Source organism: Notolabrus celidotus, chromosome 4, assembly GCF_009762535.1.
Source record: "Notolabrus celidotus isolate fNotCel1 chromosome 4, fNotCel1.pri, whole genome shotgun sequence".
In the NCBI taxonomy this organism is placed as follows: domain Eukaryota; kingdom Metazoa; phylum Chordata; class Actinopteri; order Labriformes; family Labridae; genus Notolabrus; species Notolabrus celidotus.
Window position 1 is genome coordinate 16,697,816 of NC_048275.1, and position 26,987 is coordinate 16,724,802.

General features: G+C 39.0%; 1 protein-coding gene across 3 annotated transcripts; it reads left to right on the forward strand.

The window, feature by feature from the left end:
* Positions 1-368: 368 nt before the first annotated feature.
* Positions 369-26,706, forward strand: LOC117811425 (protein FAM13B-like). 3 transcript variants are annotated; one of them, XM_034681682.1, is made up of 21 exons: positions 369-666; positions 1,842-2,043; positions 2,223-2,432; positions 3,706-3,886; positions 6,999-7,164; positions 8,818-8,942; positions 14,453-14,677; positions 14,911-14,983; positions 15,270-15,370; positions 16,109-16,166; positions 17,824-17,916; positions 19,243-19,450; positions 20,625-20,877; positions 21,130-21,262; positions 21,631-21,712; positions 22,987-23,222; positions 23,368-23,451; positions 23,632-23,736; positions 24,149-24,363; positions 25,517-25,618; positions 26,091-26,706. In XM_034681682.1, the coding sequence occupies exons 1-21, from the start codon at positions 637-639 to the stop codon at positions 26,215-26,217; spliced, it is 3,009 nt and encodes a 1,002-aa protein (XP_034537573.1). In that variant the 5' UTR covers positions 369-636; the 3' UTR covers positions 26,218-26,706. The 3 variants fall into 3 exon arrangements, with proteins under 3 accessions (XP_034537573.1, XP_034537574.1, XP_034537575.1); XM_034681683.1 differs by lacking the exon at positions 17,824-17,916; XM_034681684.1 differs by lacking the exons at positions 25,517-25,618; positions 26,091-26,706 and adding an exon at positions 25,033-25,081.
* Positions 26,707-26,987: the final 281 nt, after the last annotated feature.

Sequence of the window (26,987 nt, forward strand, 5' to 3'; positions counted from 1 at the left end):
GTTTGGTACTGGTACTCCGTTTGGTACTGGTTCTCTGTTTGGTACCGGATAACTTCCGGTGTTTGGTACATTCCCTTTCCATTAAAAATGAGTGTAAATTTGTTTAAGGAATGGTCAAAGTGTTCTGTCGTTTGTAAAATTGTCTCACCACTTGTAATTGTGGTTTTTTTTTTATTTTGTAATTTTGTTTTCTTAAATGTAAAATTGTTTTGTCCTTGGTAAAAGTGTTTTGCTGGTGTAATTTTGTTTTACAAAATGTAAAAATGTTTTCCAATATGTAAATTTGTCTTCAACTTTGTTAAAGTGTTTCATCTTTTGTAAATATTGTCCTTCAGGGCCACCGTACCTCTGGGCAAGCCACAACACATCACCATGGCGACAAGCCTGTCACATGACTAGCAACATAAACAAGTCCTGGGCGCTAACTGGATGATGATGGGAGGAAAGCTAATCTCTCTCTCTGAAGTTTTCTCTCTTTGTGCAAACCTTCTGTTGAGCTGCGGGTACAATGCTAGTTTTTACACGTCGTGTGTCGGACTTCTCGACTGTCACTAGGAGTGGAGCTTCTTGTGGAAGCTGGAAAAAGACACATTAAAATGAAACATGGAGAGCTGTCTCGGTACGCTCAGCTGAAACATGGGAGCAAGCGCTTCAGTGTCGCTCTGTGTAAGTTTATTTTTTATAGTCTATGATTCAGAGACAGTTAGTTTCTATTATCAGCAGTGTTTTAGCCTTACCAACTCTGTAAAGCCAGCAAGTTTGTGTTGTTGTTGATATATTTTTGGAAGGGTAGACACTACGTCTTTTACCGAAGAGGATTAGGGCCACTGAAAAATAAATTAAGGTTCAATTTTTTTTAAATTATTATTATTAATATGAGAAAAAAGTCAGAATTCTGAGAAAAAAGTCAGAATTCTGAGATTTAAGTCAGAAGTCTGAATAAAAAGTCAGAATTTTGAGATTAAAGTCAGAAGTATGAATAAAAAGTCAGAATTCTGAGAATAAAGTCAGAATTCTGAATACAAAGTCAGATCTGAGAAAAAAAGTCAGATTTCTGAATAAGAAAGTCAGAATTCTGAGAAAAAAGTCGGAATTCTGTAAAAAAAAAAAAAAAAGAGAACTCTGAGATTACAGTCAGATTTCTGAATAAAGAGTCAGAATTCTGACTTTTTTCTCAAAATAATAATAATAATAATAATATGTTTTTGTTTCAGTGGCCCTAATCCCCTTCCGTAGTCTTTCATATGTTGACATGGCGTCCACAAATATTAAAAAATGTAGGAAGGCTACATTTAATTGCATTTACTTGTAAAGTGTACATTATCACTGATGTGATGTTTTAACGGAAATCATGCTGTTTTCTCCAGACGAACTTTTTAAACAATATAACTTAATTGTTTATCTAAATAAACCAGATAAAATCAAAGGGCTCCAGGAGCCATTTAGCATAGGCAGAGTAGAGAGAGGCAGAGATGGATGAGTGATTACAGGGTGGGGGATTTTCAGTACAATAAAGGAATATTGCCGAAATCAGTGCATTGTTGTATATAATTAAGCACAAAAATAAAATAGTCTTTAGCTTGTAGAATCGGTATTGAACTTCTCAGGTGTCTCTTTGTGTAATAGTTTAAGACACTTGGAGCTTAGGATCTCACAAAAAGTGACATGTATCACTATCACAAGGGCCCAGGTCAAGAAATGTCAAATAGTAATTTGATATCCCATGATTGCATTTTTCTTATCTGAAACTCCTCTTATCGAGAAATCTGACTTAAGTAGATTAACAATGCAAAAGTTTGAGTTTCTTTGAGCCAGCTGCTGCACATCCTCTTTCCATGCAGAGTGACCCATCCTCAGTGAGAATCCTGAAATCCAGTGCTAAGGTGAGCCCAGAGCAAGCCGCTCCCACCCTGGCGACAGAGCCTGAAGGAGCTGCCAGGTGTGTGTTTGGTGTTGCCTTGGAAACCTTGAGAGAGGATGGGCAGATGGTCTGCAGAGTGCCTCTTGTCTTAAGAGACATGGTGGAGTTCCTGGATAAGAATGGTTAGTCAGACACACCCTTGCTCCTTGTGGCTTCTCTTTCCATTAACTCTGATCCTGTCTTTAATCTTGCCCTCTCTCTCCCTCTCTCATTCTCTCTCTCTTTCACTCTGAATGTGAGCATCATGCTCAAACTGTACTTGCATGGGTACTGATTCTGTCAACTTTTGACCTTATCACAGGCATGCACCACAGAGGTCTTTTCCGCCTCTGTGGATCAGCAGTGCGGACCAGGCACATGAGGCAGCGGTGGGACCGGGGAGAAAAGGTTGACCTAGAGCAGGAGCAGGATGTTCCCACTGTGGCCTCACTCCTCAAACTCTTCATCAGGGAGCTGCCAACCCCCATAGTGCCGGAACCCCATCGCAAACGACTAGTTCAGACTCTCACAGGTACATTGCAATCATTTCAGACTTATTACTTAAAAGTCTGGTTTCTTTACTTTTTTATACTGTAAATATAGGACATTTTTAATTAATGTTGTTAATGGTGTTGGTGAGAGATTGCTGAGCTCACTGCATGTGTCAAGAAATAGCTAAATCTTCCTATTCAAGATGATAAAACCTATGCTATTGGACAGAAACTCTGTATATCAAGACTATGAGTATTCACTGCAAATAATTCAGCACTTGCCAAGATTTTAATTCAGAAATTGAGACATGTTAGATGAATGACCTTGTTTTTAGAATTATTTACTTGTTTTTAATCTTTGTATGTATGGTTGAATCTTAAATTGATTATGAACATGTCTTTTTTGTCTCAACTAGTCTGGGAATCTTAAATCGAGGGAATAACTGTTAAAATAAGCTACATTGGTTGTCTCACCTAAAGTCTCATCAAAATAAAACTTGTTTCAAGATTGAGTAACAACTTCAAGTTGCTTGATTTAAGAATAAAACATAAGACATCTATTCAAGACACAATTCGGCTTGTATCTTATTGATTGCTCATGGTTCTGCTTTGCAAAATGGTAATGTATTAGTTTTGATTTGGCTGTAAAGACTGTTTTAAATGTCTTGAAGTATGCATCAACCCTGAGACACTATTAATAGTGTTCTTGATGTTATATGTTGTTAATCCTGAAATATATGAAATGTTGCCAGTAATCCAGCTTGCTGTTGTTGTTTCTGTAGAAACATTTAAGAGGTATATTCTAAGAATAAGAACTGATTTAAAGATTTTAGTTTTAGTTTTAAGATGGATTAGGGTTCATTTTAAGATGAGCCAGCTTATATCAAGAAACAGCATTATCATAGTTTTCTAACTTTCATTTTTTTACTTAAATTGGTCTTTTTCTTGTCCTCAGGCCTTAATTGGCTCAAATTAAGTATACAAAATAAATGAATGAGATTTCCTTTGCTCATATTCAGTATATTTCACTTATAACTGTGCTGTAGGAAGTTTTTTTTTGAGTAGTTTAAGCTAAAAATCAGCATATTCTACTTATTTCAACCCTTTTTAAAACTTTTCACAGCCTGCCTATCTCTAGATTTAACAATCTCATTTTAAGATTTCTTATCAAGTAAAATTAACTTGCTGCATGGAAAGATCATTTTAAGAAATCTAGAACTTGAATTAAGTTTTTTTATCCTATATTTAAGCTACCCTTTTTTGCAGTGTATACCAGGTGATGTTTTCAAGTATTGTGTTTTCGCTTATTTTCAGAACATGTGGATGAGACGGATATGAACCAGTCTCTGAGAGAACACCTTCACCACCTTCCAGATGACAACTTCATTGTTTTATCTTACCTCATCCACTTCCTGTGCAGAGTGGCCGCTCATAGCAAATCAAATCACATGCCTGTGGAAAATCTGGCAACCATCTTTGGGCCCTGTATATTCCGGTAAGTTACTATTAGTTTTAATGCCACATATACATCTTTGTCAGCCCTGTTGGCAGAGATCTGGTTGACTTTAGTTGGTTTTTATTTCTGTACTTTTTACAGATACAGATAAAGAGATTTTCTTAAAAAGATGATCAAGAAACATCAAACAAATCAGATTGCAAATGTGGAAGTGGGTAGTTATGGTCTCTCTTGCTGATATTTGTCTGATCCAGATGTAGGAAAAGTTATTTTCCATTTTTTCCATATCTGCATTTCCAAGCTGGGGTGGAGTCAGGTTTGTCACCAAGGAAATGGATGTAGCTTTTGGACAGACAATAGATATGAGATAAAACAGAAGCCATCAGGATTTTGTCTTTTGCTTCTCCCTTCCTGTTTACAGAACTCAGCCATTGCCGTAAACAAACACAATCCCTGGGGAGACTCACTTACAAATAGACTTATGCTGTCACAGCCTCTCCTTAGTTTGGGAAGGACTTATTATGTTCAATCAACACCCATTCAACTATTTTCCTATTCCTTGAACCGTTAGTCATCTTTGTCATCCCTGTTTGTAAAGTTAATGACCGTCAATGTAATGCTGTGTTAGCCACATTGTGTAATTCTGAATCTGAGGGGAAATTGTCTGATGTTATGTCGATGGAAAGAAAAGTCTGGAAAGGGAAGTAGGTTTTGCAACAGTGGTTTGGAAAACGTTTGGCGTAATTTCGAAATGTGGTAGAGTAAGACAATGTCCCTTTTTTTGGGTTGTGGTTCGATGGGTCTGTGAACAAAAATCGAAAAGTGGCAAATATGAATGATACAATGGTTTGAATTAAAATGTTTAGATAATGAGGGATTCATGCTACATAGAAAGTTTCCAGCTGCGCAAAGTTATTATAGAACCCAAAATTACTGCACTGAAGCTACAAGTAAGTTTCAAGTTTTTCCATTTTTTAATTGTGTATTTTTCAAGATTTGGCATTGCTTTACAGTTGTGCTCATAAGTTTACATACCCTGGCAGAATTTGTGATTTTTTGGCCATTTTTCAGAGAATATGAATTTCCACCATAATTTACAAATAAATTCTTTAAAAATCATACAATGTGATTTCCTGGATTTTTTTCCTCATTTTGTCTCTCATAGTTGAAGTGTACCTCTGATGAAAATTACAGACCTCTCTCATCTTTCTAAGTGGGAGAACTTGCAAAATCAGTGGCTGACTAAATACTTTTTTGCCCCACTGTATATTTATATAGTGCCAATTCCCCACTAATGTTATCTCAACAAGCTTTACAAACAGAGCAGGTCTAGACCACACTCTATGTTATATTATTAACAAAGACCGATCATCAAGACAGGGTAAGACCAAGCGGCAACTTCCGGTCTAAAAATATGAGTCCAATGCGGAAGTGCTAAAAACAATGTAGCTGTTGGCTAGGAGGCTCAAAGCCCGCCTCATTACGTCACAATCACTCGACAGCAGCAATATGACTGCCGCCGCCGATTGGCCTGAAAACAGCTCTTCAGAAACAGATGGGTGAGGTCACGGATACTACGTCCATATTTTATACAGTCTATGGGTAAGACTCAGTCCCATCTTACAACCAGGACTCAGTCTGATCTCATCTTGATCCACCATGAGCAGCATTTAGCAAGTCACAGTGGAGAGGAAAAACCTCTCATAGGCAGAAACCTCGAGTAGAACCAGACTCATGTTGGACAGCCATCTGCCTCGACCATGTTGGGGTTGGAAAGAGGAATAGAAGAGATGAAGAGGGAAAGATATAACATCAACAATAATAATAATAATGATGAAATAAAGAAAGCACATTCAGACTCAGAAACACAGTACAGATAATGATGGGGAAAGTAGTTGTACTATTAGCAGGAAGTTCAAATGAATGCTGCTAGACTGATCTCTCTGATAAAGGCAACATGTTTCATATTAGCATTTTCAAAAACACAATAGGGGTAGGAATGAAAGTGTTAAATATAGCAGTTGGCGTCTGACTGTTCTGAAACTAAACATAACACCATATACATGTTGACTGGTTAATACAAGAAATAATTTGGCCTTTAAAGTACATTTTTTACAGTTATGTGCTACTTAAAACTGTTAACCAAATCTATATATCTAAACATCTTACTTATCTTCGCCAAGCATTTTTCTTACTTTATCAAGGTCAGTACATACATGAGATATCATGCATTCATATGCACTTATCAACAGACATTATGCAGTTTTTGCACTCTAGTTAATGCTTTTTATACGTCCTTTGGATCAAAAACATCAGAATTCATGTGGAACTGATGACATTGATAACTCCCTCAAAATACACTAAACCTTTTTTATTTTGGCACTTGTTTATTTGATAGTGACAACTAAAAAGACAGAAATCCAGACTGAACCTTTTGTTAATTTTTGTATCTGTATTTTATTCATATAGCACTAATTCACAACAAATGTCATCTCAAGACGCTTTACAAGCAACATGTCTAGACCGTGCTTCATGTTGTTATGACTGGGTGTTGAGATGCAGGGCAGAACATGATCTTGTCATGTCACATGCATGACAGCTTCCTTGGCAGCTCTCTCCTCATCCATATTTGTTATCTGAGCCTCAGCTAAACATTCTGCTGCTCCCATATGTATCTGTTACGCAAGAAGACAGACCGCTCTTCTCCACCTCTGCTGTCATTCCAGTAAACATGCCCTCCACCTAAACATGCGTCTATTTATACTTGAAGTTTTCACATTCTCTTCCCTGGGTGTAGATTATAGTCTTTCACCACTGTGCATACATCAGACTAATAAAAGGAGGAAGGATGATGACAACAGCATGGCTTCTAAGAAAACAAAAGCTGGCCTCAGATAAACTTGAACCTTTGGTCTGAGGCGGTGTTTACATGCATGTTGTACTTAAAAAAGGTCACCTTTATAAGAGAATTGCCTTGCTGTTAATAATTGTGGAAAATATCTGCCAGAGTATTAAGTTATCTGACCGCTTCTTCAATTCACTACTGTAAATAACTGTCCACTAGATGTCACCCTTTTCCATTGTCTCCCCTTTTTGATTACACAGTTCATGTGACGTTGTGTTGTTGTTCTCCTGTCTCTCCTCTACGCAGTGTCCCTGCAGCAGCCTGCATGCTGGAGGAGCAGAGTCTGTGTAACACCCTGTTGCTTCATCTTCTGAGGCATCAGGAAAATCTGCTTCCTGTCCCAGGCAAGGAAACAGTTGCCTCCTCCTCCTCGCCTCCTCCTCCGACTCTCTCTGCTCTGTCACACTTTGAGGTGATTTGTGATGTCTCTCCTTTCCTTTAACAGAAATTTGAACATCAATCGTCGCATAGACTGAATTTTAGGATCTATGTTTTTACACTATACTACATGAAGCGAGTGATCTTATCGCAAAACATTGCCATCTTCTGTTTCCCAGAGTTAATCAAACCTTTGAAGTTTGATACCATACACAGGGTGTCGGCAAGTTATGAAAAAGGATTGCACTTTATTTAGAAATACCTTCCACACTTTTCAAACCTGAGAACACGGATACAACTTTTCTTATTTTCAAATATGCATAGATACAGGAGTATAAAGTCAGGAGTGTGGCATTGCTGCAACAGTTGACTTTGAATGCAGTAGGCCCTTCAATCTTGTGGGGAGCTTCTGTTTGCACCATTAACACACACTGTTTCTGCTGCAAGCTACAAGAGCTAGAGGGCTCAGCAACTCCTTATGAGCAAGGGTCAGTTTTTACAACCACAAAAAAACTTAAATAACTTTTAGATCAAGATTGTTTTAATGATTAATTATATTTATTTATTTATTTAAAGGGACAGTGCATATTAATGAACACTTCAGCGTAGCATCCATGTTAATATGCCAGAGTTAGCCATAAGGCTAATTTTCATCCGTAGTCCCCAGCAGGTCAAAACTATGCACCGATCCTACTTTTTAGGTCCCGAAACCGGTATCGATACCTGGGCTTTGTTATCTGCCGACACCGATACTAGTTGATCAGATCCTGGTTTTAATTTAAAAATCTCTATTCCTTAATGTGAGGATAAAATCATGTTTTGGCAACTTCAGGCTTTTCTGACTTGATGGTGAACTGTACCTGGGTTCCAAGTGCTAAACCAGAGGCTGGAATCCCTTAATTTCAAGGATCCGTAACAATTAAATCCAATAACCTGTCTGTTTTTTCACACTTTGAATCCAATAATAGAAGGTTTCTTGCTTCTTTGCAGTAGGCTACAGCTGACGTAAACTTCTTCCTTTGGGCTCCCATTATATTTTTAAGTGCGATTGCCTGTCTCTGTAGTTATCCTCCATCATGCTCCACCAGGCAAAAATGCACAGACCGGCCGGCGCTGATTACGTAGGCGACTCACTGTTGTAAACACAGAAAAGCATAGAACTGAGATGAATAGATCTGCCATATGGATCGGCAGTAAACATTGGCCCTTTGTCACCGATATCCGATCTAGCTTTTTGAGTCTGATCTAGCCGATATCTGATACCAGGATCGGATCAGTGCAGTCCTAGTCAAAACAGAGTTCATAACAAATTATAAAGATGAATAACAAATGGAAACAGTACATGATAGCATGACAATGGAAACAACAATACATCACAATTATATAAGTTATACAAAAGTGGAAACTATTTATTAGTACCTGGGGTTATTATTATTTTTAGCTGAAAATTACTCACTACTCGCCTTGCTATTCAGAGCTAATTAGAGGCTTTGTATTCATTTTTTGATCACTATGAATGTGAAAGCCATATAGGATTGCAATCTTCAAAGGTTATAAACTGTAAATATGAACATTGCTTAAACCTGCTTAAAGGTAATGGCACACTGTAGAAATATAGCTTCAGGCTTTTGTCTTCCCTCAAAAGTTGTGTGTGTCTGTGTGTATTCAGTCTTATTGTCCTTCGTAGGTCCGTCCCAGCAGCAGCTGCCACTCAGAGCGGAGTAATGTTGAGAGGTTGGAAGAAGACGTCACTTCCATCTCAGCAACCGATGAATACAACCAAACAAAGAGAATTCAGTCTGGACTCAACAGGTACTGTCATTGTATTAATATCCATAGCTTTGTATCTAAAAGTATCTCGGTAGGTAGGTAGGTAGGTGAGTAGGTGGATCGGTAGGTAAGTAGTAGATAGATTTTCAAAAAGATTTGTAGATAGCAGTTTTAAATCTGTTCTTCCTTCTTTAACCACAGATAAACAATGAGTGAACAGTCTTGTGGTTTAACTACACTTCAGCCTCTCCCTATATACAGTACATATTGTCCTGGGGGTATAATTAGGAGATGACCTTTTTTCCTGCTGCGCTTCCCTCTATACTTAGCATCGTTTAGTCAGTTGTCAGGTTAATTGTTGTATAATAGTTGATGAGGCTGCGATGTCATTCACAGTAAATTGAGGCCAACCTCTTGAAGTCCTTTGTTTATCTAAGCCACAAAAATGTCAAACTGAATCACTTAATGTTTACTAGACAGTCCTACTTCTTCCCCGTAGATTTCTATTAGTGTTACACATTTCATCACATTTTATTACATGGTGAAGTAAATATCAAGTTCAAGGGCATTGGTGGTGTTCATTTATTCTTAGATCTCTCACTTCAAAAAGAGAATCTGAACAACTTAAGATATTCAAATCCCTCGGATGAGGGGTCAGATCATTTAACAGATGTTGGCCCCAGGTTTCTATGTAATACCAGTATAATGTTCAGTCGGGTCAGATAACAAGCTGCTCTATTGGCTACAGAAAAACACCTCCTTACACTCTGGTTTGTAGTCAAAGGGGAGAATTACTGTTGCTTATACAGCAAACAGGCATTTCAGTCTAATACCAAATATAAATAGCATCATGTTTTTGCTGCTTGAAGAGGTTCAGAAGTGGAACAATGTTAAATGAGTCCCCCCGGACTGATGTCTACATACTGACAGCCATCTGCTTGTGTGGAACTTTTCCCTCTCAGAACTTGTTGGCTACAGAGCTCCTTTCTATTTTTAAAGTGTGAATTTGTGTTGCTGCAAGTGGCAACGCACACATTAAATTATATCAGTATGTTTTCTATTTTGGCCCAACCTTAGTCAGTATGCGACATGGCATACACGTGCATGTGCTGATTATTTATAGAGGTGTTACTCGTGTGCTTGTGTGTCTCGTTAAAGCATGACTAGCATCTCAATTTGCATCTGTGTATTGATGGGAGCTCTGCTTGAGGCTCATGGATGTAGAGACACCCTTCATGTTGGTATTCTGAGCACACATGTTGTTCTATTTACCTAAACATTAAAACAATATGTCCCCTGTGGAATAAAAGTTAATGAAGATGTGTTTTATAATCACGTGTAAAGCTACTGAAACAGGCAGAGCAAAAGAAGAACGTCATAAAGGTATTCATAGCAGCAGCGTGGCAGCCAGATGTCTGAGCGGTCAGGCTGTAATTGAACTTCCCACACGTGCCAGTTTGAAAACAAGTCATCAGAAGATGTAGTCGAGTTTTCATGCTATCAGGTTTCAACAGGTGGTATGACATATGCTGCGTGTGTTTGCCAGTAGTTTTCCCGCTGATGTTGGGTTGAAGGCCATCCAAGTATTTGCTTATCAAATATCAAGCTTCCAACATGCTGAATGAACGATCAAATCATCAAAGAGCTTCATTAAATTGTTAATTCATATACATTGCCGACGAATTAAAGGTCACCGATGTAATCTCAAGCTGTGCTTTTCGGCAACATATGCTGAGAGTATTCATTTACTTGGAGCCACCCTGCCTGACATTTTTTTGGAAATGACACCCTTTCTAAACCACTGGAGGCACTTTTTCCTGCATTAACCGTTCTGCAAAAACGCAGTAATGGAAAACATTTATATCAATAAAGATATGACAAGCTTTATACGATCTGTCACACCTGCTGAGAAAGAGTCTCAACCTTTACTCTGTGCCAGTTGTGTTGGTTCTTCTTATTGCCTCCAAGTGTTTGTTTTTAAGCACTTAAATGTTAATAACATTTCATCTTAAAGCTTTGGTTGCATCCTCCTTACATGACTTCTTCCAAAGGTAATTGTGCCTTTGCTAAATGATTGTTAAAATGATATAACAGGGGGCAGTTTTGGGGTTTGGCACTTCTGCACACCAGTCTGAGATTCATCCCTTTGAAGCTCTGCTTTCTCCTGTCCTGTCCTGTCTAGTATTTTTATGCTGCTCCATCTGGCCATACCTGGACCTCTATGCTCTCTACTAACGTCAGAGACAGCATTGATTCTGGTCTAATAATACTCACAATGGGTTTTGAAAGAAAAACAAGAGTCTGTTTTCAATATCTGACCTGTTACACAAGATTACCTTTAGCAGCAGAGTTATTAATTCCAAGAGGACAGACAAAGAGGTTTGATTTTTTGTAATGAAGCACTTTGTGATACCTACTCTTGAAGGGTGATTATAAATAAACTTTACTAACTTTACATTAAAAAAAAAAAAAAAGCACTTGATGTCAGTCTTTTTTTTTTTTTCCTAACATTGTTTTTATTAATTTTCAACAACTTTAGACATACATTAATAAACATTCGTACACATATCTTCACATATTTTATTTATTTTTTATTTAACCAGTTGGGGTAATTGAGAACCAATTCTTTTGCAATAACGACCTGCACATAAATGTGCATAAATACAATACAGAACACACACACAAATCCCAGGTGCATTAAGAAAGGACATAGAGGACTAAGCACATCTTACATCCACACATTAAAAAAAAAATAATAATAATAATAAAAATATATTCATATATATATATATATATATATATATATATGTACACATGTTCACACATACGCATACACAAACAAATAAATAAAATAAAAGATAACAATAGATAAATACAAGTACGTAATAAAAATAATAATGTATAAACATGTCAGTCATTTGATCTTTTCCTATCACTGGCTGTTCTTTGGGTCAAATGTTAATGTGTAGGTCAAGAAGTATATTATTTATGAAAGTGTTCTAAAACACAACAATGTAAATATTCTTTTTTGTTGACACATTTTCAAATATGTACTTAACTTCTGTGCTTGAGTGTAATTGTGCGCAGCTGTGTGCCCACTTATACTGTATGCCAGTTTGAGTGCTTTCCTGTCTTTATGGCCTATTTCCACCAACATGACGCAACTAAAACCGACATTGTTGAGCCCAAAAAAAGAACTGCTGTAAGTGAGTTCATATCTATGTCTGAGCTGGTCCCTAAGTGTGTGTGTGTTTGTGTACTCGTGCGAGCATGTGTACCAGTAATTGAAGGGGCTGGTCGTCTCTCTGCCTCTGGGTGTCACTTGTGTTGTTGACCATCGAGAACCCAACATCTGCGCTCTCTTTTCTTTCTCTCTTTGGCTTTCCGCAAAGTAGTGAGCCATTCCCTGTGACATGTAATGTCACAGGCTGCCGTGAATTTAAAGACATTTTGGCAAAGGATGTTTTCTTGTCTCGTCTGCTTCAGCATCAGTGGCAATAACCATGGCTCTGCAATCCTTCACAAGTGAGTGAGACACTGCATGGTGGTTTAGGAGGAGAATAATGCTTGAGATAATTCTTGACTACTTCTGGCATGCTTTCATTACTCTTCTAATTGTTTACATTTTTTGTCTTTAAGTTATCAGGGCAATAATTAGCTCAATTTTGCTTCATCTGACTGAGCTATGATACAATGAAGAGTGTTTCAGGACTTGATACAGGAAAGTTATTCATATTCACAACACAGTTGCTCATTCTTTGACAAGTAGCTTAATCGGCTATCATTGTTGTCATGACTGTACTGAGGGACCCATCTGCTGTATTTTAGTTACAGTTCTTGAGTCACACATTGCTCTAAGCAACAATGTGAACAATGGCATCATTTTTGGTTCTCACTGTGGCAAATCATTTGTGTTTGTTTCACTGGAAGCAGCTCAGACATGAGAACAGCTGATCCATGACCTTCTGAATGATTGTTTTCCAAACTGATGATGATGTGAAGCGTTCTGAGGAATCGTTGGACATTTCAGACTTACCTTATGTCGGCTGTGTGATACTCTTAATGACATCTACCTCCATAATGATCTAACTCCGTTTTATTCTAGAGCCTTTTGCAGAATATGTGTTTTGATAGTGTGGGACAGATTTATTTTACTATCTTCTCCTCTGTCTGTTAGAAATGTTATAGCTTCTTACCCTTAACCCCAACCCCCCCTGTCTTTCTCTTTATTTGATCAATGGTCCATTCTTCATAAACATGTCGACATTGGCATGGGTAATACTATCAACTATAATGATAATTAATTAATTTTTCTCTTTTAACTTTTTTTATTGAGCTTTCCATAGACTTAATCATGATACATTTTTCTTGCAGCATACATTGCTGGTAAACACATACAAACCCCCCCCCCCCAAAACATAGAACAGCTGCTGCAGTACTTAAGGTTGCCATCCCCCTTCCCACCCCAGGCCTCCCATCAACCCCACATCCCAGCTTTTACATAATATGTAAGTAAGCAGAAGGGGAAAAACGATAATTCATCAGTACAAATATGAATAACAATAATAAATAAGTAAACACACAAAACTAAATAAATAAATAAAGAAATTGGAATTTGATTTGAAATGTGAAAAGGAAGGAAAAAAAAAAAGGTGACATCCATTCTTCTACTCTGCTATTGTTAATTTCTATTCAAAGGGACTTGTAAGCTGTTGATTAATTCATTTTTAACTAGCAAAGCTTTTTGGATTAGAAAAAATGTGAAAAATAGCACATTTTGGGTTGCCAGGTTGTGAGAAATACGTTTGCACTTCATTTATTCTGCTAGTGTTACTTTGCTTTTAAACATTGGACCCTGTCTTTTATAGCTTGCTCTTTAAAAAAAATAAAAAAAAGTACAGCCACATATCTTCTGAAAACATGTGAGCCACCTGGACCAAAAGAAAGATTCTAAGAAAAAGAACATTAAAGCTCCTGTGAAGAGCTCTTGTTTGTTGTCTGCAATCCCTGCGGTCAAGGCAGTTCAGCTTGTCCTTATTTTTTTTCCTGTACATCCCTCTACAGTTTTCCCTGATAAAATTATCTCAACCCTACATTTAAACGGATCCTTAATGATGAGCATTTACTGTGAAAATGAAATGAAGACTGTGTTTTCAATGTGTTGTTTGACACCTACCAGGTGTCACTGAATACAGGCATTAAAAATAACTGTATAGAAATAATCAATCGTTTCACGTCACTGATGGTCTCAATTTCTTTGGTAGTCAATATAAGTTTCAGTCTGTTTTGTAACCAGCTAAAAATCCCTTTTAAAAACTCAACATTTTAAGATGCAGATTTATAGTTCTTGCTTCTACCTGTTATGATCCACTCAGTATTACCGAGTGGTTAATTTGCTGTTGTAAAGCTACACACCATGTTAACATTTCAAAAAGGATGCTTCATCAGAAAGTGGTATTTCCTTTCCTCACCTCCTCCTGTGTGTGGCAGCCCTCTCTTACCCTCTCTCTGTCTTTCTCTCCCTCTCTCTGTCTTTCTCTCCCTCTCTCTAGTCCTGACACACTGGCGCAGGCTTGTGAAACCGACTCTGACGTCAGCACTGACATTCAGAAGCTGATTCCAGACCAGGAGGCTCTGAAGGAGAGCAGAGAAAGTAGGGCTGCAGGCTGTGTGCTCTCCTGCCCCGCTGACCCAGGGCCAGAGCAACACATGCACCGGAGCAGATCATCCCTAAGCACCCAGGGAGAGATGCAAGAGATGGACTGTACCACAGAAGAGTGAGCATTTCATCACTTTTTTGTTTCCTCATTTTCACATAGATAATGTTTTCATTTTAAGGGAATGAAGAGGTCACAGCAAAGTCAAACCTCTTTGCCTACTTTTGAGGAGACATGCCCCTTTTACTTCTTCCTCTCTGTCTTTATCAAATAATAACATGATGTTTTTTCTTTGATATAAAATCAGGAGTTGTGTAACACCTCTGCAGCTTAATATGTTTCTCTATCAACAGGAGCTTTTCACAGTGCAAGATGCTACAAATCTGCTCCATGTCAAATGATGATGAGGGGGAACAAGTGGAGAAGGTAGAGAAAAGAAAGACTACCATCCTTACCTGTTAGCAATAACTTATTATGGAGTGCATTGTTGATTTTGTAGCTAGTTTTCAGTTAGTTGCACAAAACATCTCTAGCTGTCAGTATCATTCAGTTTCATCTTTTGAAATTCTACATCTCTAAAACTGTGTTGGAAAGCAGTCGACTGCTGCCCTCTGAATTTCCTGCAAAGCAGATTTAAAGCACAATAATGCCTTTATTTAAAAAGTGGAACATCTAATCCTGGAAGTCATGACGTGACTGAATAATTTTTCAGGCTTCAACTGATCCAGAGCAAACATCATCTTCCTCAGGCTGCCTCATGCTAGGGAATGAATCACAGAGCAGAAACCAAGCACAGAGGGAGCACACAGAGAGGTGAGAGGAAGAATTCTGTCTGAAAACTACACAAGATGATATTTTGTTGCAGTTGTGTTTTTTAGTTTTTGTTTCGTTTTGTTGTCTGGTCCAGAGACAGAGCAGCCGAATATATCGGAATAATTTCACTCTCATAAATCAGCTGTGGGAAATGAATTATGGTTATTCTCTCTCACTTGGGATTCAAGTACAAGCGCAAGTCAGAGAGAAGTTAAAATGTATTAGAAGAGTTAGTATGACTCATTTGAGTGCTACAGTTATTTTGGTTCCCCCTCCCACTGCTGCTTGGTTCCTCTCAGTTCAGCTCATCCCTCAGCCCTGCAGTCAGTTTGGAAGTAGGTTATGGGAGCAGAGTGCTGCTCACAGTCTTGCTTTTGATACAATTCCAGTCCAAATAGCATTGACTTGCCACAGGGGCTCACTAGCCACATTAGGCCGATGTGACATGGTGGCGTGCTGACTTTTTGTACAGGATGCTTCCGCAGAGCCACAGGACAGGTCATCTCAGTTATGCCTCATTAGTGTCACACATGAATAAGCCATAACCTTAAAAGCAGTGCAAGATGACCATCTGGCCTCAGAGCTACAAACAGCAAATAACCTGAACTTGAGTCACATGGACTGAACCAGAGAGAGAATCTGTTATTATTAGGTTTTCTAAATTTTGTTCCCTACCCAATGTGATACTTTTTTTTTCTTTTTTGTATTTGCTTGTTGTAATGGAAGTCTGTTTTACAGCATGCTGCGCTGTGGGAAGAGCGAGTCAGAAGACAAAACCACAGTATCTGACTCAAAGGTAAACACACATTTTGGGATCATATGGCTGCAACTTCCAAATAATCTCCTCAGGGTCCTGTTTTATTTTCAGCCAGTGAGGATCGCCATGACTAGGAGTTGTAGAGACTAAAAGTTCACCTCTTAGAGAGCCTCATATTTAGGACAGTTAAAATTTTAGTTACATAAAAGTTGTAATTGGTTTAATTTTAATCACAGGGAGAAAGAAAGGGGAACTTGTGGAACGGTTGTGTTGCCACTTTTTATTGACACCAGAACTTACATACCTGGTGAGCTCAAAATAAAGAAGACTTTGTTTAGCACTAGCTTGAAAACATAAGGATCCTTTTTCAGTTTGAAGGGTCCCTCACACCCTTATGATAGATCCTTTTACAGGTCACATAGCTGGAGGATGATAACAGTGAAGGCTACCAGACCTTGATATGTAACACTGATATGTTTTCTTGACTTAAAAATATTTTGACCTTGACTTGTTAAAGCTCCTGTGAGGAGATTTTATCTGCTGGGGATATACACTTGAAATTAAAACTGATACCTCTTAATGAGCAACACAAGAATACAAGAACATTAGACACAAGACTGTTTCTGTACAGCTTTTTTTATGCCTGTTACTGCTGCTACCAAGCTATGTCAGACAAAGTGATTAAATTCACACCCCCAATTAAAGCTGGGGTTGGTGGTCACGGAAAACTAGCATGAATTTGAACATAGCATTTCCTCAGGACCTTGGTAGCCACTCTCCCTCCCCTTGGAGGCGCCCCCGCTCACATGCAAGAGCGCCACTGATTCGCGACCATATGATCATGACGGATTCAAAACCGGTCCTCAGCACATCGTTTGTGTTTTGCACTGCGTCAACTCATGTCTCACTCAGCGGTAAGAAAACACCAAAACATTATCATAGTGAAAGTTAAAAACACAAACAAACATGGCTATTGTTAGTACTCACAACTGTCATGCCAGCAAAGCACCTCATCGGGTCAGAGGGGACAAGCCCGAGGTTGAGTGGGAGGGGCAGTAAATACAGGCAGGGGATGGGGAGTGAACACCGGGGAAATGTACGCGCAGGAGGCGGGCAGAACGGCAGGACGGGATTTGATTGATTTCATTACTGGACCCTAAAGGCAGGGATTGGTTGGTTTTTCCCCAGGTTTTCACCGGCTGTAGATAGCAGCTTTTTTTCACTCTTTTTTAAGAACACATTATGTATTGATCGCCAGTATAACAAAAAGTGTATCTTAATCTGACTACCAACCCCAGCTTTAAGTGTCTGTTAACACTTTCACAGGCAAAGATTCACACTGAGAGATGCGTTGGACTTTTAAAGACAGCAAAATGAGATCCTCAATCAGAAAACACAATAAATGTAATACAGGGGGAGTTCACCACCGAGGTCAGACACACTGCTTTGATTGACACGGATCAAACGTTCCTCTCAGTATCTTTAAATCAACTCTTTATCTTCTGCTGAATGTCTGGCTCTGGTGAAAGGTAAACTAAGAATAGTCTTAATCTCAGTTTAACTTTGAGTGTCATTGTAACTCGCCCACATCCTCTTGTGTCAGTCGGCGAGTTCATGTGTTCCCACTCGACAAGTATCAATAAGTGGATTTTAAGGAGTGAGTCCTCATCTGTGCATGTGCTGTCTGTTCCTTCAGGATGGAGGAGGTGGAGGAGGAAGAAGAGGAGGAGGTTATCATGGTTCTCCTGATAGACACGATGATTGCAGAGGCAGGAACAGCAGCCGTGACGTGAGTTCTCCTTCCTCACGGCCCTATAAGCTACACAAATTAACACTTTCTTCAGGATGAGGGTATCTATGACAACAGGACTACTGATACCTGCAGCGGTTGTGTGTGCTTGTGCGTCTGTGTGTTAATGCCCACACCTGGATGTGTAGTGTTAGGTGTAAGCTGTCTTGCCTGTGGGTTTTTTTGCTTTAGTAATAACACCCTCACTCCTCCTCCTCACTCCTCCTCCTCCTCCTCCTCCTCCTCTGTGACGCACAAAGCAGGACTTTTTTTGTGAATCAACTGAGGGTGAGACAGGAAGAATGGAGCCCTTATCTTACGCTGCCTTTGATAAAGGTAAAGAGAAAATTGTCAGATTACAGGAATGAGGAAATAATATATATACATGCTGACCTTCTGATGAGGAAGAATGTTTTTATGCTCCTCAATCACTAATCTTATTTCACCTACACAAAAAAACACACTTATACCGAGACAAATAGTCGGCAACCTGATCCTTTCAGCTCCGTCAAATTGGCTCCTTAGCCCGGTCTGACAACGTTGTCATGGAAACGTGTCGTCACATACAGTCAGAATCTCTCCTCCCTTGTGCGCACACACCACACGCACACACCACACGCATCAACATGAGCGGCTTTCCCGTAGCCCACCCGGTCTTCCGTGCACGGTGAATAATCCATGTGGAGGCAGTGAAGTGCGGGGAACGCCGGTCAGAAGAGAAACAAGGATTTAAGGATTCTAGGGCAGGCTGTGCTCTCATGCACTCACACACCAGTCAAAATATGGACCAGGTGATGTGAGAATCACTGTGATAGTGCTAATGGGATTAAAGCATGTTACTCATCAGGGATCCCACGCTGGATAGTGATGCATGTTTGGAAACTGACTCACTGACTGAAACAAGTCAAAGGGGATTTTGTCTAGCTGGATGCCTCCTGGGCTGCAGAGCTTCTCGTCACACAGAGCAGAGCACAGCTCAAGAAGAGGAAAGTCTGTATATGCATCTTACATGCACTGCTTAAGATATTTGTCTTTGTAACAGACTGGAGCTTTGGAACATCAAGATTTTCTCGTTGTTTTTACGAGTTTGTTCCTCTTACTTTAGGGAGCTTTAAAAGCAGCCTGCTCATGGGGAGATATTATCATTTTTTAAACATTATTCCTGAAAAGAAAGGAACATCCTGGAACTCTCTCTGAAACTGATTTAACAGGATTTCTTAAGAGTCCAGCGCAGCACCCAACACGCTCGAGACTCTCTACCGAAATCACAACCTACTACATCTTTGAGTCTGCTTCCCTGAGGCCATGTTCTGCTTCTGTTTCCAGAGCCCTTCTTTCAAACTACAGGCTCTGGAGGCTGACCTGGGACTGCTGCCATCACTAGCAGACCCCCAAGCTGAGGATACCCTACCTGCTCAGGATCAGCATCTTTCCATTGACGATCAGGGTCTGTTTTTGACCCACAAGCTGCACCTCCATCAGCCACCATCGCCTCCACCTCTGGATCAGCACACAGTGGACTCATCACAGTCAGGTAAGATATTGACAATGAACCCATTTTATTCAAGTTAACAAACTTCTGATGATAAATATTATATTAGGAAAACAGAAAAATTGAATTAATATTGAATTGATTCTATTGCTCATTGTGCAGTTCTTTCTAACTCATTATAACCTTACCAGTGCAGGAGCCATAATTCATATTTACTGTTTTAAAGCCTTTATTAATAGAATCTAATTCCTCACCTGTTTTTATTCACAGCATCTCAGCAGAGGCTGTTTTTCCCTCTGTTTTAAAATATGATCAATAAATCTTGACAGCAAGCTTTGAACTGAATCATATTCCGGAGCTGGGTGTGTCTGTTCTTTATAACCGCATACTGAAGGTATGATGCTGATGCTGTTGCATCACTGTACAGCTGGTAGTTACATGATGCATTGGTACATGCATTCATTAAATTATAATATTCCTATATCAAGATACTCAAGAAGATTGATACATTTTTCCTCTTTTTCCTTCTTTTACCTACACATTACCTTAACACCTTAACATTTTAACTTTATTTATTTACAATTCTTGACTTACATACAATATTAAGAAATTCCCAGGAAAGATGTTACAACTAAATAGCCATGAATAGTGATTAATTATGCAGCCTGCAGAATAAAGGTTCATGTTTTGTGTGAACAATATGCGTAGTTGAGGTTAAGGATGTGGATAAACTTTATTGTCCCCTGTGGGAGATATGTCTTGGACCACAGTACCACATAAGGCTGCAATCACAATCTATACATCCATCACATTGTTACACAAACATGTAGTGAAGCACAGTTTAACAATAAACAAAGAATATAGGAAAGCACACAGAAAAAGCAGGCAGTTACAATAAATGAAAATAAATAAGCCTATTGTATATCATCAGCTGGTTAAAAAAAAAGCTTCTCTTGGGGAACTGCCCATTGCTCTATGCATACACACAGATGCTGCAGTCCTCAATGCAGCAGCTGCTACATCAACTCCTAATTGCTACGTGTCTTCTCTCTACATTTTCTACAAAAAAGGCTCCCTCATGCTTCCTTTTTCCTCTATTTACACCTCTAACTAGTGAAATAAAAATCTGCATTTTAAGCTCTAAAACTTAAATGAGAAATAATCATGACTATAAATAAATTCAGTTGATGTGATGTCTTTCACTTCTCTCCAACAGACCACTGCCCGTCATCACCTCAGTCACCTCAACCAAGTCCTGTGCTCTCCACTGACGCTCAGTCTGAGGTGATCTCAGGAAATGACCCCCAGCTGAGCCCACAAGGACCCAAAACCAGTCCACTTCTCTCCCGTTTAACTACAACCGACTGCCCAGTCCCCTCTCCACGCTGCCACAACCTCAATCACAGCCAGCGCTACAACCTCGACCCTGAAACAGCTCCTTCTCCTCCGTGCTCACAGCAAAAACGCATGTAAGAGAACAGTTTACTCAGCAAGTGAATTCAGGAATAGTGGCTTTTAATTGGGATCGTCTCAGATTGTATGTTTTTTAGTAATAGCTGGGCCTGAAATGGGAAGTGTTTTGAGAGGATCAAAGTGCTAATGCCATACAGATGCAGGTTTGAAGGTTTCCAGGATGTAAAGCTACATATCAGTTTATATGTCATGGAAAAGTATGCATAGTTAAGGAGTTCAAGTGATGACTTTGGGCTTTGTGTCTCTAGGGCTCGCAGCAGTGTCCACAAAGAACCAGACGAGGGCTCTGCATCTATCTCAATGCTCAACAGACACATTCACACCCTGAGGAAGAGGATCAGGCGTTTTGAGGAGCAGTTTGAACAGGAGAAGCACTACAAGGTGAACAGCATCAACTCCACTTTATGAGGGGACTGGAAGTTGTTGAATTAGAATCTTCTAAATCACAAATGTATTTCACCTGTGTGCGTGCATGCTAGGCTGGATGTGTTTTAGTTATCTTGAGTTCTGAAATTATACTGTACATACAAACCACAAACATCCTGCAAGAATGAATGACTCCATCTACTGGTGCATTGGAAAATTACATTTGTTACACAAGGTTAAGAGTATTACAGAACAGAAATGTATTGATAACCTAACAAACCCATCCAGACCTGGTATAAGTGAAGAAAAAATAATCTAGGTCCTCTGTGCAAGAGACAGATTGTTATCCTGTCACTGACGTAAGTTTCTGGGTTTTTTTCCAGCCGGCCCACAATGACAAGACAGCTCATCCTGAAGTGTCCAGACTGATGAAGGAGCTCATCAAGAGCCGCAAGCAACTTAAAGGTCAGTTACATAACTGTGAACGCACACTCAAATGATCCATGATTGCAGAGGTGGAGGAGGTGTTCTAGAGGAGAAGTTCAGCCACAAAAGTACTAGGTAACAAGTGAAAAACCTTCAAAATACCACCTAAACTATCATGTAGAAGTACATGAACTTATTGATACTTGATACAGAAAAAAAGTTTTCTTTGACGAACATATAATTTTAAATGGGCTATTACAATCCAAAAGTCCTTATTCATTTTAGAGAATAGTCTTTTATATGTATATAATATATTAAGAACAAATTCTTATTTCCAGTGACGACCTGGAGTAAAGGGCCAGGGGTAACAGTTATGATAAAAACAAACACAAGGGTAAAAACTTAAAAGACAACTTAAACATGACAGGACAGAACAGAGCAACAGCAATAATAATAAATAACAATAATATAAAATAATAATATTTTGTAAATATTATGAAATTAGATATTTGTGAAATATGTGCCAGCTTCATCTATTTGGGCCTCATTTAAATTATTTGTTGATAAGTTCAGAGGCAAAAGATGTGTTGAAAAGGCCATACGAGAATTGTTAGGCTCTTTCAAAACCTGGAGTATGAGCAAACGCTTGTTTTATTTTTTAAGGAAAGTATTTTGGAAGTTTATCATATGGGTGTGATGTAAAATCATACAACAAGAAGTTTCTCTGTCAAAAAAATGTGGCTGAACAGATCTTGAAACTAATCAAAAATTGAAATACTTGAAATACTTCCTGGTTAAAAGACCTAATGTCCTTCCTCTATTTCGAGAAAATTAAGTATAGTTCTAGAGGTTGTTCAGATAATTTTAAAAAGACCTGGGGTCCTTTTCTGTCATTTGTAAATTATTTTCTCTCTCTTGAGGACTAATGTAACATATGTTTCATAGGCCAAGTTGAAAAAGATTTCAAGATTTGTTTATAAGAAATCATTTTTATTTTTATTGTTTTTTTTATTTTTTATTTTATTTTTGATTGTATGGATCATATCTTCTTTCTAATTCATGAGTCCTTCCTGTTTTCTTATTTTTAAGATAACATTTCAAAACACATTGGATTGGACTCTAGTGGTTGTCATTGTATGATGTGTTCTTGTTTTTCTGTAAAAATATAAAACTGGGTAACATGCACTTTTTGAATTATGTATACAGCAGAAAAACCCAATAAAAATATATTTAAAAAAAATGTAAATACTCAATACAGGGATGAAAAATGCCCAATTACCCTCCAGGGCTTCATTATTGCTTTCCTCTTTCAGAGCTGAAGCTAAGACAATCAGAAGAAACTGATCTGAAAGGACAGAGGGGCTTCAACACATCAGCTGAGACACTCAGGACCAGCACAGACCACAGGGAGGCAGCACTAACTGGGACTGAGCTGCATCAACTGATCAACAACACCAATACAAAGCCAAGTGTGGAGGAAACAGTTAACATCATAACCAATAGACTGAAGGAAAGACGGCAGGAGCTGGGTCTGCCTGACAGCATTAAGGTCTGTGTTGCTTTCGACACACGCACCAACATTTATTTCTGAGTTTCCGTGCCAGGAGGGAGAATCTGTGTATTACTGACCCATGAAATTGAAAAAACAGTCATGCATTCATGCATTACAATCCTCTCTCAAATGTGTCTTGCAGGAGATGTCTCATTTCCAGAGGACCACAGAAAAGACCAGCCTGCAGAAGTGTTTGCTCTACTTTGAGAGTCTGCATGGACGACCAGTAAGAACCGCCTGGATGACTTGTGTAATTCAATGTCCCAGGGTTTTAGCATGTTGCCTGTATTTTAGTTTGTTAATTATCTTCTCCTTCTCTGACTTTATTTGTTCATTACAACATACAACCATGTATGATGGTGGTTTCTGTATGTCTCATTCAGTCTTTGTCTGTTTGTGTCCTCAGAGCACTAAGCAGGAGCGGAATCTGATGAAACCTTTCTATGATAGATACCGACTTCTCAAGCAGATGCTGTTTTCCTCTGCTACTTCAAAAGTTATTACGACCATTGTGAGTAAACTTCTGACTGAATAATGAGCTTTGGATCAGAGTCTGTAGTCTTAGAGAGATGAAGTAAATCGAAGTGTCTCCTGCCCTCTGGTGGCCAGATATAAGCAATACACCCAACTGTCTTGAAAAATCATACTTTTCATTTATTTTCTTTTTTCTTTCAGTAAAATTATAAAATTAATACTCAATTTAAAATGTTAAAATAACTAATATTCAAAGTGATGTGGTTTCTAATGTTGTTATTTTTTGACCATTAAAATGCAAACAACACCGTTAACAGCTTCAGGAGCAATCAACAACAATATTCAATTCTATGACAGCCATTGGTACCCTGTGCTTTTACATGCTTCATAGCTTCTTATAGTAAATGGTTATTATAATAGAAGTGATCTCTTTGTGTGTGCATGTACAGGAGGAAGAGGAGGGCTCTGATGAAGAGCGTCCCAATCAGCATAGCCCCAAACAGCAGCCACTCTGGCTGAAATCTCCCAGGTACCTGTCTTCAGATGAGTGTCTGCATCTGGCTTCCCTAGAGACATCTGAAACACCTCTAGTGTCCCCGCTGGAGGAGGTAAAGGGTCTCCAGCCACAGATTATCACCATGGCAACACTACACGAAGCCTCCAGGTACTGCTTCAAACAGCAGCAATAAACAGCTCTACAAGTTATTTTGACCTGTGACAGGAAAATCAGGCATTCAAATCTGTGCTTCTTTTGCCTAAAGCTAGGGTTGGTAGTCACGAAGAACTAGCATGAATTTGAATGTAGCATTTCCTCAGGACTCCGTCTAACCCCTCCCCCCTCCCCTCGGAGCTCCTCCAAAACGACGCCCCCCGCTCACATGCAGGAGCGCCGCTGATTCGCGACCATATGATGGTGACTGATTCAAAACCTTGTTAGTACTCACAACTGTCATGCTAGCATAATCTAGTTCTACTGGTGACACGATATCAGGAGAAAAGTTCTAACACATATAATACTGTAACAGCTCTACTGTTTGTTAAACGTGTTCAGTGTAGATGCTCTTAATTCCTACAGTGTTGATGGTCAGTGAAGGCATCAGGAGAGGTGTAGAGTGTGTGAGCTGGAGAGAGGAGAGACAAGAGGAGAAGTTTTTCATTCATTCAAACATTGATTGTTGCTTTGTTGGTTGGCGTGATCACGGCCGACAGTGACCAGTTATTAGAGCCCAACGTGTTCACGAATCGGCTCGTCATCCTTACAGCGTCCGAACGGATGCTACAATGTAAATTTCTGTAGGACTTACTGAATGTCATTAATTCTTCTGCTTGTCAGAGTCCCCGTGGTGAGAGCTTTTTAGACTCTGATCCGGACTACAGTCCTGAGCAAAGTACCTCATCGGGTCAGAGGGGACAGGCCTGAGGTCGAGTGAGAGGGGCAGTCAGTAGAGTCAAGGGCAGCAGAGGCAGGGGACGGGAGTGTACGCCAGGGAAATGTACGCGCAGGAGGTGGGCAGAACGACAGGACAGGATTTGATTGGTTTAAAATTTTGAACCCCAAAAACAGTGATTGGTTAGTGTTTTCCCAGGTTTACTCCGGCTGTAGAGAGCAGCTTTTTTTCACTCTTTTTTAAGAACACATTATGTATTGATTGCCATCAGGACATAAAGATAATTTTAACCAGTATAACAAAAAGTGTATCTAAATCTGATTACCAACCCCAGCTTTAAAAATATTCATTCTGATAGTTTCAGTGAATTGAATCTCACACGTCTGCAGACTAAAAGATCTGAAAAGCTTTTTGATTTCCTTTTAACAGAGCAGAATTACTGGATCACCTCAGGACAGCTCGACTCGAGAAGAGGAGGCTTCACCACGCACTCAGAGAGTTTGAGGACCACTTTTACATGCAGACCGGCAGGTAAAGGTCACACACACACACACACACACACACACACACACAAACAAAATACTTGACTTTAGATTTTATTTTTTTTTCTCTTAACAAACTTGAACATTTTGGTTTTCAACAATGCCTTGTGAAAAACAAAGAAAAAAAACATCCACAAAAGAAAGTCCATCGTAATGCTACGACAGTGTAATGCACACTCACTTAACATTATTACAGCACAGAGAGCTCAGGAAAGAGACAGAGAGATAGACATTTGCTCTGAACTGTACACATCCTTTTGTACTGTACATGTTAGTCCTCCAAAGTAATACAGTAAGGTCTTGATTACAATACACACTGTACAAAGCTATCTGAGTAAGGCAACATAGGGACTATCAACCAGTTATGGAAGCTGCTGCAGGTTGTTTGGATCTACTGAAGTTTTACCATTTTGTGTGCATCTCTTTTTTCTTTTTTTTTCCCCTCCATGTTTCGTCAACAGGGTTTGTCAGAAGGAGGACCGTGGCCCGATGGCGGAGGAGTACTGTCAGTATAAGAACCTCAAAGCGAAGCTCCGTCTGCTGGAGGCCCTGCTCAGTAAACAACAGCACTCAATTAAGACCAGTTGAGTTAACTCACAGTGGGACTTTTCTCTAACTTAACAGGACTCAATCTTTTCTGAGAAAAAAACAGGTTATGAAGCCTTCAGGTCTGGTCTTGTTTCATGCCATGCTCATTATGATGATGCACTTTAGATGAAGGAAAACAAATAGAAAATTGGTGAGAATTAAATGCTGATAAACTGCAGGTTTTTAAGTCCCCAAAACACATCCCTCGCCATTCATGACCGTATCATAAACCTGATGTAGCAAGTGAATTTATGTAGCACTAGTTCATATCAAAGATAAAGAGCTGCATTAATGTGATGTTAGTAACGTATTAGATTTTGAAGATCTCTATGTATGTTATGGCACTTTGTTACTTCCTTTTTTCTTGTGCCAAAATACTATTTTTGAACAGGATAATCTGTAGTTGATGTGGAAACTGCATTTTTTAAAAGTGCTTTCTTGGCAAAAAAAAAAGGAGCAAGCTTAAATGCAATCAATGCAACAATCCTGTCGTGTTTGTGCATGTTTGTTTTTTAGTCCTACATTGTGCTATGATATGCATTAAGAATTTCCTCTGAATCATTCAGTGTACATGCTCACCTTGGAAATATGTGAATGTTGGTGAACAATGGCATTGTAGTGCAAGTTATTTCTGCTGTCAGATTTGTGTTTCTCCCCCGTTTTCCTGTAAGAAGTCAATTCCCCCTAAATGCAGTTGTTGACAATGCTTTTGACATTGTGCACTTCTGGTTTATATAGTTTTCTATATATATATATATATATATATAGAC

What these genes read in the sequence shown, in the direction of transcription:
- LOC117811425 (XM_034681682.1), top strand. Translation starts at nt 637, where the DNA reads ATGGGAGCAAGCGCTTCAGTGTCGCTCTGT. An exon ending in ATTCAGTCTGGACTCAACAG is followed by an intron (nt 8,943 to 14,452) that starts GTACTGTCATTG and finishes CCCTCTCTCTAG; the next exon opens with TCCTGACACACTGGCGCAGG. An exon ending in CAGAGGGAGCACACAGAGAG is followed by an intron (nt 15,371 to 16,108) that starts GTGAGAGGAAGA and finishes TCTGTTTTACAG; the next exon opens with CATGCTGCGCTGTGGGAAGA.